General features: G+C 49.9%; 1 protein-coding gene across 3 annotated transcripts in view; it reads left to right on the top strand.

The window, feature by feature from the left end:
- LOC144178820 (solute carrier family 22 member 13-like) overlaps positions 1-10,211 on the top strand; it is a 35,870-nt gene extending 25,659 nt beyond the window's left edge. For all 3 annotated transcript variants that reach the window (XM_077706948.1, XM_077706946.1, XM_077706947.1), the window contains exons 7-10: positions 449-549; positions 1,273-1,487; positions 4,735-4,916; positions 6,952-10,211. In XM_077706948.1, coding sequence (XP_077563074.1) covers positions 449-549; positions 1,273-1,487; positions 4,735-4,916; positions 6,952-7,212 — 759 coding nt within the window. In that variant the 3' untranslated portion in view covers positions 7,213-10,211. The remainder of the gene's footprint in view (positions 1-448; positions 550-1,272; positions 1,488-4,734; positions 4,917-6,951) is intronic.
- The last annotated feature ends 3,014 nt before the right edge of the window (positions 10,212-13,225 follow it).

The following is a 13,225-nucleotide window of genomic DNA, read 5'->3' on the forward strand; positions in this document are numbered from 1 at the left end:
GGTTGGGACAGAAGTGAATTAAATAATCGACTCTTACTTGTCTGGGTTCGCTGTGGTAGTAATGCAAGACTGTTTCTCGCTTGACATAGATACGTTTTGAGGCTTTATTGCTGTGCGACCGTGGTTGCAGCCTCCTTCATGACCGGCTTGCCGCCTGGCCGCTTTATGTTTTGTCGCAATGGTCGTTTAAGCTACCGTCGGCAAAAAATACGATATGTGGGGGGGGTCATACGTAATACTACATATCCAACTGCTGCAGTGACTACGAAAAGCGTCTTGCGTAGAACGTCTTGACAACCATTAGCGGTTTAGTGAAATTTTACAGATGTGCAGTCTAAGCGGTTTTTGGTGTACGTGTGGTAATTTCTTTTATATCTGCCTTTTCGCTACCGAGTTAAGTATGACCTTTATTGTTGGTTTAATTGTGGTTTGCTTAATTTTTTTTAAGTTTCCCCCGCCGACTGAGCTGCACAAGACCAAGGCCTCCCCCATCGACATGCTCAAGACGCCCAACCTTCGCAAAAACTTTGTATTGTCTCTAATCGTCTGGTAAGCAAATAATCAGCTCTCGCAATGCCATTAACAAACGTCACTCGGTTGCGTATTGTGCATTCTAGTTTCTTCATCACAACCTGCACATTGTTAGGCGGCGGCAATATAAACGAGGTGAACAGGGCCAATGGAAGCGAAAGGAATGTTAATTGAGGATGCTCTGGCCCGGTAGCCCGAGTGCTGCTATGCACTACTGACGCCTTCTTCAGGGAAGTGTGCAAGCATTGCACATAGCACCGCTGCACATCCATTACATGGCTCAATGCCGTGCGTTGCATTTTCTATTTGGGTTCCACTAAGGCCAGAGATAACATCCGCCGTGGTGTTGTGACATAGTGAGTAGCAAAGTTGAATTGTGGCAGGCAGTGTCTTCATGAGCAATGTAGTGTGACGTACAATCAGAATACCGGAAGCTTGATTATTTCATGTCCCCTGGCTGTGCACTGTGGGGGTTTTCTCAGGTTTACATGGCATCGTTTTCAACGATGTGCCTCAGCAGACGAGCTGTTCTAGCCAGTACACGCACTGAATTCCTCAAATCAATCAGTTAATCAATAAATCAATACACCAATTAGTCAGCAAATATTTTGGTTTTCTGGCACTCATTAGAGGACAATTGACTCTTTCCCTTGTGGCAGCTCAGTTCTCTGTCTTCCCCTAATCCGTCTTTGCTGCTCGCGGACCGCTCGTTTGTAAGCCCCATCACGTGGTCGTGTTTAGGACCCTGGCTTGCCTGGTGTACACGGCGGGCCAGTTGTACGCGGCCAATGCCAGCACCAGCCCGTTCATCATGACCAGCGCGGTGAACCTGGTGGACATCTTGGCCACCGGCACAGCGCTGCCGCTGGCCGACAGGTGGGGACGCAGACCCACCATGATGACCGCCTACACGGCCGCGGCCGTGGCCTACGTGTGCTCGGTCGGTGTGCCCGAAGGTACGTAACCCTCACTGCGCACCCTGAGCGCTGATGCACGTGCTCTTTTAGTGCGAGATATATCCGCCCCGACGCAGTATCTTTATCTCGTTTATGGTGGTGCTGGTGTTTGATTACACCTCGTAATGATCCAGGAATACTGAAGTGATGCTTTCCATTATCGCACTGTTTGCATCGGTAGCGTGCAGAGTCTCTAGACGCTTCGTGCCAGACCAGTTGTCAACGCCAAGCCCAGCGCTGTTTCTTATCTCGGTAATTCAGAACGTTAGAGCAGGGCCGTAGCGTACGTTGTCGCGGTGGCAGCGCCATAGCTTACTGCATCATCATCCTGTCTTCAACACGCTGCACTCACTCACTCACTCACTCACTCACTCACTCACTCACTCACTCACTCACTCACTCACTCACTCACTCACTCACTCACTCACTCACTCACTCACACACTCACTCACCCCCCTCACTCACTGAAGATGAAACTAACCTTTTGTGAGGCAACATCATACAGCACATTATTAATTATCTCTTTAAAAGGCAGCACCCTCCTCCATTCTATCTACCCCCTCACTATCCCTCCCTTTGCAATTTCTGTCCCACGCCCGGCACCCTGTACCACCAGGTATGGGAGTGCCAACGAACTCCGAACATGCTCCCTATCACGTCCACCTCTCATGAGAAGTGGATAACTCGTCTGGCCGATCCGGACCTTGGACACCAGCAAGGATTGGTAAGGGCCTGGACGGCAAAGTCGCATCCCGGGTATTCCGGAATAAGGGTGCCCTCCACTTGGGGAGTGCCCTGCTATCAGCAATTACGCTCATCAGTGAATGAATGAAACTTTATTAACGATAGGGGGGCTTGGTAGCCTAGTTGGGGAAGAGGAAAGAAGGGAAAAGGAGTGAGATGGCCGTCAGAGTCGTCCGGTCAGGTCTGCTGCTCGCGCGAACTCCCACAAGCAAAGGATCGTGCTCGCTGAGTCCAAGTGAGGGGCGGGGTTGTCATTCCTCTAATGAGGTAACACCGCCGCCCTTGTGCCTGTTCCTCAGCGGTGAAAGGCCGGGGCAGTCCCACAGTAGGTGCCTTAATGTTGGAGAGGCACCGGTATTGCACGTGCAGCACGTCGCAGTGGCTGCATGGTCGCCCTTTTTGTTCTGATCGGTGATGTCCGCCTGTGGGTCACCGCCACGAGTTTTTTTGGATGCAGCGTGTGCTCGCCACTTTGCCAGAACGTCTTCCGTAAGGGCAGCACCTGCCCTAGCATTGTAGATTAGCACTTCCGCTCCGCGCGGAAGCCCTTTGGGAAGTGGGTGGGGATTGTGCGGCACCTTCGCCCTCAGTTCTCGTTTGGCTTGCACCTTTATCCGTTCGTGTTCCTCGTCGGGGTCAAAGAGCAGCGGAGCCTGAGGGACTACGCCAAGGGGGGACGAGCGGAAACGTACCAGCTCGCTCGCCGCGTCATGGGTGGCGCCGTTTCCGATGCTGCCCGCATGCCCCGGGACCCAGTCCACCCGCACCGTCACGCCGTAGAGCTCGTGAAGGGTTCCGCAAGCGACTTTCACGTTGTGCGCCAAAGTGCCGGCTCTAGGTGTCTTCGTCAGATTTTTGAGGGCGTCTAATGAGTCTGTAAAAATGGTGAAGGTTTATCCTCACACAGAAAGTGGGCTGGTCCTTGCACATTCAGTCAACTTCTCTAGTGCATATAGGATGCCTGCAGGATGCCTGCAGGATGCCTGCAAGAGCAACCAGTGACCTCACAGGTTGCTCTTGGCAGTATTGAAACGCCTGCGCATCCCGCTGCTGTCCTCGGACGGCAGCGACCGCTCCCCGGAAGGTATCTGGATCCCAGGCGGCGTCCGTGAAGATGGCGTTGTCCTGGAAGTCAGCCCTCTCAGTAAGGGCGGTTCGTTGGGCCGTGTGATCCTCTTTCGTGCGTCGGCGCGTGCTGGCTTCGTGACACGAACCTGGACGTCGTCCCAGGGAGCGACCGCGCGGAGAACTTCTATCTGTTCACCCAGCTGTTCCCCGTCCAGTATGCCAGGAATCCTTTTTCCTCCTCTCCACTTTTGTAGGCAACGACAGAGCAAGAAAAGGCTGCCCCGTGTGCAGAGGCCTGGTCGGAATCCTGTCTGACCCGGGTCGAAGTAGGGTTCTTTCTGTGCCTCTTCAAGGTGGTAGTTAAACCGGGTGAGAACTATCCGCTCCAAGAGCTTGCTGAGTATTCAGGTAAGCGAGATGGGCCTCAAGCTACTGATGCTGATGGCTGGCTTCCCTGGTTTGGGAATGGGGCTCACCACGGAGTCTTCCATTCAGCAGGAATTTCGCCTGACAGCCACACCTTGTTAATTTCTTCAAGTAGCTGGATTTTCCCGTGTTCGTTAAGGTTGCACAGCATCTGCCAGGTGATGCCATCCTTTCCTGGTGCGCTCTTGGCGTTGACGGATTCGAGAGCCATTGTTGCATTTTGAAAGGCGACTCAATATCTTTGTCGGAAGTAGGTGCTGTGCGTTGCTGAATTCTGGGGTCTGGTGGCACTGCTGGCTGCGGGAAGAGCGTCTCTGCTGCCTTTTTTTTTCGAAGTCGGACGCCGAGTCGCCGGTCGCCAGCCTGACGTTTTTGACAGTGTTCCCAGTCTTGCGGTTGCCTGGCATAGCCTTGTAGGTCTGCCAGAGCTTCCGCCCACCAGTCCGTTCGTTGAACGAGGCGCAGTGGTTGTGCCATCGTTGTGCGGTCTTATTGCGCACCTTGACGAGGTCGAGATGCCGTTTCCCCCTGTCGAGGTAAACTCGATGCAGCTGGCTACGGGTGTCCCAAAGGTTGAGAAGGTGCTTCTCGGGTGTAGGAAGATGTTCATCCACCTCAATCTCTCTAGAAAAATGTTTATTTTTCTTCCCTATCTGTCCTCACACAGATAAAACTCGGCCTGCTTCACTCCCATCGGTTGTGGACCCGCAAAACGACATTAGTCCTATTATTCCAACAATTTGCGAAAACTCAGTAAATTAAGCGCGGCCTTGTTTCTGCCTTGTCGAGTACCACAGTTCCCGAGTTTGTTAGTCACACTATAATATACTTGTGAGCACCCGCGCTATGACAGCATGTGACAAGATGCCGTCTTTTTGTGTGCATGTGTTTTATCGACACTCCTGGAGCCTTACTTAAAGGTAGCCGCGATCCGAAAGCAAGCTATACCCATTACCGCAGTCACCTGACTTTGAATTTTGAACTTTTGCCCTCGCGTGTCCCCGTGCAGATAATGTTGCAGTAGGCACAGTGGTTTTCATGCTTGCGCGAGTCGCCCTCACCATGGCGTACAACGTGGGCTACCTGTACGCTGCCGAGGTCTACCCTACGGCAACTCGGTCGCAGGCCCTCTCGCTGCGACAGGCCTTTGGCTCCGTCGGCAAGTTCCTCAGCTCGCAGGTCACCCAACTTGTACGTATATAACTTCCTCTTAAGTAACCGTGCTTTATGGTTGGAGTGGGAACGCCGTATATAGTAGGCTACATATGTACCTTCATGTTACATATGTTATGTTACAAAAGGCTACATGTTACAATAGGTTTCATGTTACGATAGGCTACATAGGCGTGTCTTCATGGAACGGAAGATGATAGGCGTAACAAGAATTAAGGGATAGGAAGAGAGCGGAGTGGGTCAGGGAACAAACGAGTGTTAAGGACATATCAGTAGAAATTAAGAAGAAGAAATGGGCGTGGGCAGGACATGTAATGCGAAGGCCAGATAACCGTTGGTCATCTAGCCACGCTTGCATCCACGATTGCATCCTTGCAAGCGTGCATCACCTGCCACGCTTGCATCCCTAGAGAAGGCACGCATGGAAGGGGCCGGCAGAAAGTTAGATGGCCAGGTGAGATCAAGAAGTTTGCGGGGATAAATTGGTCGCAGTTAGCACAGGACCGGGATAATTGGATATCTATGGGGGATGCATTTGCCCTGCAGTGGGCTTAAATAGGCTGGTAATGGTGGTGGTAGGAGTGGTGGTGGTGATGATGATCATGATGATTATATGCGTGCCTGCATCCCCGCTATGTGTCTTGTATGTCAACGCACACACGTGTGTACATTTTACGGCGTAGGCTTAGAAAAAAAAAAAGAACTGACATAAACCTACGTAAACTCCTTCTTCCTGCTGTAATGTTTGGAACTTTCATTTGGTATGTTGCTCAGAAGAGGGAGAAGCCTTGCCAACTCCTTATAGAATTCAAGAGGAAGTTTACGGCGGGTCCGGTTTACGGAGAATTGTTTTCAATTCGGCGGTGCTTTCTGGTACAGCCATCAGGGCCCCTGGGCTAGCTTCGAGGTCACATATGCATTGAACGCATTTCACAAGTGGCGGGTGGCCCGGAACAGCCTGCGCTGATTAGGGAATAACTCGCAATGAGCCATCGTTACGTGAGGCTCAGAAAAGCAAGTAAAAATAAAAAAGTTCGAAAATAATACAAAAATTAAACGAAAACATTCAAATCTGGGTTGAGGAAAGAACATTGAATAAAGAAATGAATAAAATGGCGGTTCGAGCGACATAACGTCCCATGATAAACCAGTGTCGGATAAATAAAAACACGGTGAAGTTATCATTTGCGGTATACGTGCCGCTTGCATGGCCTGTACGGCGTGGTGGTCCCCGTTACACAGCTTAAGTATTAACGAACCACTGCAGACGCTGCAGTACAGTGCGGTCAAGATTTTCATTGTGAAGGCATAATGGGATTTACGTTATACGCTAAGTTTGTGTTCTTTTTTTTTTTTTTTGTCCCGTCTCTCTTAGAAAAAATTCCCCGCATTTCCCCGAGGGGAAGAATGTGAAAGTGCGAATGCACGAGTTGAATTTGCGCGGTTCGGTAATGTTCGCGAAAGAGAGATCACACACACACACACAACTACAAAGAAAGAAAGATGCATTTATTCACAGACACCTATTTGTGTTGTCGTTGTACTTGATTGCTAGAGCGGATCTCAGCTTTGAAATTTCGTGTCAGTACTCCTTTAAGCGGGTGCATTAGCCCTTCTCACGCCCGATTCCTGGCCAATCCCCCACGTGGGTATGTGCCATGTCAGCGGCTAGGCAGCGCGCGCCCATCTCCCCCCGTTGCCAAGGAAGACGAGGAGATTCCTGGCCAATCCCCCACGTGGGTATGCTATGCGGACATCGCCGGTGGACGCAGGTTCAGGGTCGCTTAAGAAGTGCATTCGCACTTAATAAAATGCTCGTCGGCACTTGCCCGAGTACAAGCCTGGAGCTTATGTAACAAAACTTTGCCCAATGCTATTTTAATTTTGTGCAAGTAAAACTACGGAAAAAGCATTTCCCCCTCAATAAGTGTGTGACAAAAGTCGCGGTCCCAAAATAATTGTGGTGCCAACTCGGCCTTCTACTTTCCGCCCAGTGACAGCAGGGCGGTCTTGAAGAGTTAGTCATGTCAATGCCACGCTGTTCCCCTCGCAGGCCACGTATGGAAGGCCGATTCCTCTGCTGCTCATGGGCGCCATGTCCTTCATACTGGCCCTGCTGACGTTCCCCATGCCGGAAACCCTACACCAGCGGCTGCCGGAGACACTCGAGGACGGGGAGGAATTCGTGCACGGACAGAACACGTGCTGTGGCCCGGTGCGCGAGCCACAGCCCACGCGCAGACCGACAGGGGGAAGGGCTCGTTCCCTGTCCGTCATCTCAGCTGCGTCGGCAGTCAGCGTGAGCCCGGACTAAGCGATGCCGGCGTCACGATTGTGCCCTCCTACTTACGGACTTAGCTCCCGGTGGGCGCTGCTGGCCAGCTTCTGTCAATATACCAACACAATCACGGCACTGCCGCTGAAGATCGCCCAAGGACACAGGGCGCTCTGCATTGAGGGAACTACGGACTACCGGCGCTAGAACAGCGGACACCAACGGTCGACTTGACCAGCGGACAACATGAGCGTTCCTTTGACTGGAAGTGTCTTTCCCACTCGGTCCCCTCAAGGACCGAGAGGACAAGACACAAAGCGTTGGACAAAGCGTTGTCAACGTTTGTCCGCCGATGACTTTACTTCCGGTCGGGTGCATGCAACGCATGCAGCACCCAGGCGCGCTGTACGTGCGGAGAGTGGCTCACCTTGGGCCAACAGGGATGCACCGTCATCCTTTTCCTGTTCTTTCTTCCCTTCCTTGTGATCATCATGGGCAATTCTCATCGCTAGCGGGATACCGCTAATCCCGAACAGTACATTTGATGAGATCGCGATCTCCTTGCGGGTCGTGATGAGCGGAACGATCGTCGTGCTGAACGAGTAGATAGTATCCCGAGAAATACGGGTTCATCATCATCCGTCCCCTTACAGCTGGGCCCTTTCTCTGAAAGGCCACAGTGTAGTCCTCGCGTTAGAGAGGAGAGCGTGTCTATACACCATTTTCCTTGCTAGAGGTGGGCGCCGCCATTTGCTTTTTCTGACCAGACGCTAGCGCCGTCTATGAAGCGACCGCCGAAACCTCCGCGCTGGGCTGTTAAGTGCGCCGTTCTTTGCGTGCGTCTGCTCGGTATCCGTGCATTACCGAGTGAACCGTAGTGGTTTGGCGTTAAATTAGCGGTTGCAGTGCTTGTGTGTGTGTGTTCTGTTTTGTTTTCATCATCTGTGGTCGGATTTTAGGTCCTAATTTGCTGCCAGAGCGGGAAATTCCGACCCCGGCTGTTGCGAGCAGCAGTAGCAGCGTGGTGGTGGTGCCGGTGGTGCTCCGCAGTTCCGCGATGCAAACGTACCGGTATGGCACCGACTGACATAGAAATCGATATCGGGGAGTAAATACGTGTTTTCAATGCCACCGTGCTTGTTATGTTCACCGATTAGTCATGTTTACGGAAGCGCGGACGTCGAATGCGGAGCGCGCACAGCATATGTGGGTCACGGTGATCCGTGCTCGCGATGGACTTCCGACGAGGCGATTGCTACGCTGTTGACATTGCGATGCAATATAATCTTTCTTAACTAGACTTATGACGGTTACTGACGAAACAAAATTACCCGGGCGGAAAAATAACACGACCGCACAACCAGTCAAATTACTATTTGAAGGTTGAGCAAAAGGGTTGACGTTCGGGCGAGTTAATATTGGTTGATCATGATCGTGATCATGATTGACCTAACTCTGCGCAGCGCATGTGGCCTGTCGCTCGGAGCCCACCTTTGTGAAACCACTGCTTGCACCACAAATGCTTTCCGCGACCAGCAGTAACTGTTTTGTAATTGTAATACTTTAGATTCCGTGGCAACGCAAAAGGATTAGAAGCTTTTCCTTTTACGGCGTGGTGAACAGGTTGAGCTATTTTCCAAATGCAGCGTTCACGCGTATCTCTAGCTGCGTTTCCACATTTGGCTGCCTGCTTATCCTGCTATCGACCAGCAGTGTGCGATGGAGAAAGTTATCCTTTCATATCGTTTGGCAGTGTAATGCGCGTTGGCCTGAAAAAAAGTAAACAAAACGCCGTGATTTTAACGGTTAGATTAGATGAAAAGGGAATTGTTTAATGCCAATCGGCTGTAATGACCAAACAATATATGGTATTTTAAATTGACTACAAGGAACCAGAAGTTATTATAATGTTGTATTGTATCGGCGCTCGTGAAAGATCCCCAAGTGGTCAAAATTAACCCGCAGCCCTCCACTACGGCGCGCCTCATCACCCATGAAGCGTCGGTGCGTTAAACACCATAATGAATTAATGAATCAATCAATCAACCAACCAATCAATGCTGTATTGTAAAGGATAAAGTTGCTTCTAGCATTTCAGGGGGTTCCGTTCCCTGCCGCAGCTTTGCGTGTGATAAATGGATTTTGCTCCGTCTGCTTGCCGTCCAAGTGCACCCAGCAAACCCTGGAGTTGGTCGTTGGTACAAAGTCGTTGCGATTTATCAACGGAATCCACCGATATGTCAACTCGGTGTGTGTTGGGAAGCGATGCCGCAAAAACACGCCGCAACCGCACTGCATTTTCTCCAGACAGTGTCGTGCACATGCGTGCTGTCAGCGACCGTTTCTCGCTTTCTCTGGTTGTTCAATAACCCACCACCGCGCAGTGCTGACCAAGCGACGTTTGCGCCTTGAACGGCATCGCAGCATTGGCTAAAACAGTTGAAAGTTCCGCAAAAACTAAGCACACGGTGCGAAATACTCCTGACCTACGCAGCGGAGCACACCGCGCCGAGCGATGTTAGCAGCCCAGCGCGCTCAGGCAACGCTGGTCGGCCGCCGAGAGAACTGGTTTGAGAGTATTTTCCTCCTTTCCCGGCTGCTTATGGAAAATGGTGTATATGAATTATTACGCCTGCCCTCGTGTGCTATTTTCTTACCAATGCCTAAGCAACACACTTCGCCTAGTTGGTGAAGATATTTGTACACCATCGAAAATGCACGAGGACACGAAGAAAAAAACGACGACTCAGCACTACCGGCGACTGAAATGGCTGGCCTTAGTGGCATCGCCATGGTTTCAAATACAAGAACCAGCTCACGAGAGAGATTACGGAAGCCACGTCGGGAATCGCGCAAGTGGTCCATGTGAGTCATTGATAGATAAGGAGTTCGACTTTTTGTGTCGTTGTGCAATCACCCAATATGTCACGAGGAGCGGTGTATGCAGATTTATTGCTCAATGTGTAATGGCGACAAGAGTTCACAAGGCTTATTATATATGCGTGACTGCTCCAATAAAATTTCATTTAGAGGTTGTGCCACATCGTCGTTTTTTATATCTTGTTCTTGCGTATTTGCGCTGATGTACAATCAAGAGTACGTAGAATGGGCATTTATCTTTTACTTAACTTCGCTATAGAAACTGTTTGGAACACCTTGTGCACGTGGCCACAACAATGCCAGGGGTGAAGGGTCCTGTTGTCGTGTGCGTAAGAAAGTCGCCTTAACTTGGGCATTGTGCAGCAGTCGCACGACGTACGACCAGCAGTACAAATTTTAACTGCCGACCAGTGCCTGTAATAATGGGGAAGATGAATACGAAGTTTCAGGTCTTTAGTTACAGGACACCACGGGCGTAATGGACCCCGCAGCTTCTACCGCTCATTTGGAGCCTGCCCAGACTCTGCCCCGCAACCGGTAACAATGTACCTTGGGGGTCTTTCCAGAGCGGTTCGTGGCTACTGCGCTTGTGAACAGCTTTCATAACCAGTGGTAGTAGATTCATGTTTTATCAGAGAGTCTGATGAAAATACGCGTGCAACTTCGGGTTTCAGGGTGTTCCAGAAAAAAAACGCAGAAACTTCCTAGTGGGAATTGGCGGATAAATGCTGAAGCCGCTCTGCTAAACACCGAGACCCTTAAAGTCGGTTTCTCAACTGTACACAAACAAACTGCTGGAAATACATTTTTCAGGCGCCGCAGGATCAGCCTGGCACAGAACTAGGAAGGCCCAAGGGCGCTTTAGTAAATACACTCGTAACACCATCTATGCCATAAAACGCTTTACACAGAGTGCCTTAAAATTCGGCTGCACTACTTTACGAAAATGCTTTGCTAGAAATTAACTAGCCAATGTGCAAGGCCTCTAGACCTAACTGTACTTCGAGGACACAATTGAAGATAAAGTGACTCTCGCATTTATGAACTCATGTCCAGCGACGATGGCACCATCACCAGCATGCTCAAACTTAATCGTTGTTGAGTTATACCGTTCCTAGACATCTTGACAAAGTTTTAACGAAAGCTGAGCGTGTAAACCTCACAAAACTGTACATTAAGCTCCTATAAAGGTGTCTCTGCCACTGAACAGTAATGCATTGCGTGGAAGACGCAATTTTTTTAACTTCCTTGGGCAAGCCCTGCAAACAAAACACGTTTGGTTCATTCAAAAGATTGCCTCATTAGAATCATATTGATACCACTTCTAACGTAAAATTCGCTCAAACAAGCTGTACAATTAGGAAAAAAGGTAATGGCCATGCGACCCACTCGCTAATTTCCCGCAACAGAACCTATGATGTCATACCAGCCAGCTCTGCGATTGGCGGAGGCCGAAAAAGCAAACACAAATTAGGCAGAACTTATAAGTTTGCTGAACGAGCTATTTGCGCTTAAATTTAGCGCACATTCTTTTTATGTCAGTAAGAATGGTGGGACAAACAGTGGAAGTCACGAAGTACCGATGCGTACTGCTGTTGGTACTGCGCGCCCTACGCTTCGTTTAGATGCACAGCACTGCGGCGCTTTAGGGTAGTCTCAGACGACACTGGCCGATTGGCGTAAGCGACGGTGTCTTATGTGACCCTGTTTGTCGAGCGAGCGTTTCACGAAACGATTATTTTCTACCATAACAAAAACCGGCCAGGTGCAAATACGGTCACAAAGCAAAGGCAGGAGACGGCTCGGCGCACTATGGTGGTGCCATCTAGGAAAATTAACGGTAAAATTAACGAGCCTAATGGCACACTAGGTTTCGCTTGAAGACCTGTTCTTGTGACGTCATTGCAGACGTCACATTGTGCGGGAAAATCAAAATTTTAACTTAAATTGACTAATTTCTCAGTGAATAAAGCATTGTATGCTTACGGACAAGCGATGTTGGCACTGTTAAACACAAAATCTTCTGAATAAACCAAACCTGTATTTTGTCTGCATGGCCCCTTTAACGAATCAGACATCAACGTATGAAAAGCATCTTTTTAATAGCATTTCGGTATGCGGCGAAAGTGTGCCATACCAGACGTTACGGACGCACGGACGGGCGGGTTTCTTCATTGCGTCTACATAGAAATGCGTAAAGGGACCCTGCAACATTCCCGATCAGCGGTGTCTCTGTCTTCCTTCGTTCCTGGAAGCACTGAGAAAGTTGGTCATCACCCACACATAGTGACACTGTGCAATTTGCCCGTCGAAGCAGAAGTGACTTATAGTTTCTGCTTTGATTTTGTAGTGACTGTTTAGGGGGTCTATCGAATGCGTTTACTGCTGCTACTGAAAGGGAGCCGGCCAACAGTGGTGCATGATATCCCACGAATGACGTCATGAGAGCGCGCAAACTCCCAGACCCGGAAAATCAGAAACATTTCTCGATCTTTTGAGCGAGTTTCTAAATTATTTGAGGATGTAGAGAAATAATTTTGACTTTCCTACGTTGTGAACCTCTATTTTACATACTGGGCGTGCTTGTTGACTACGTTGTTAGAGCAGTTCAGATTTAAGAAAAAAACTTGACAGAACTGTTGCAAGGTCTCTTCAAGCATTTAAGTAAGAGAAAAGACGCCTCCGAGTAATGGCTGTTCAGAGGACGCGAAGCATATAAATTATAGAACGCGTAAAGAGACTTGCCAGGAGTGATAATTACTCTCCTTAAATATGGACAAAACAAGTCTGCACGCTATGACTAACACAAGTATACTTCCACAAACTTCAACTTAGGTTGAGCCATTCTTGGGCAGAGCGAATGCTGACACATCAGCAAGTAGAATACAGTCAAACGGAGGCACAACACTGCCTACCCCAATCGTCTTAATGGTATGGCCTGGGGAAATTATTGATTGTGGGGGTTTAACGCGCCGATGCAACGCAGGCGATGAGGCGCGCCGTAGTGGAGGGCTCCGGATTAATTTTGACCACCTGGGGATCTTTAACGTGCGCCGAAATCTCGTACACACGGGCGTTTTTGCTTTTCGGTTCCATCAAAAAAGCGGCCTCCGACGCCGGGAATCGGATCCGCGTCCTTGGGCTCAGCCGCACAACGCCTTAGCCGCTAAGC

Source organism: Haemaphysalis longicornis, unplaced genomic scaffold, assembly GCF_048455015.1.
Source record: "Haemaphysalis longicornis isolate Haplotype H1 unplaced genomic scaffold, Haemaphysalis longicornis Haplotype H1 scaffold_4, whole genome shotgun sequence".
Taxonomy (NCBI): domain Eukaryota; kingdom Metazoa; phylum Arthropoda; class Arachnida; order Ixodida; family Ixodidae; genus Haemaphysalis; species Haemaphysalis longicornis.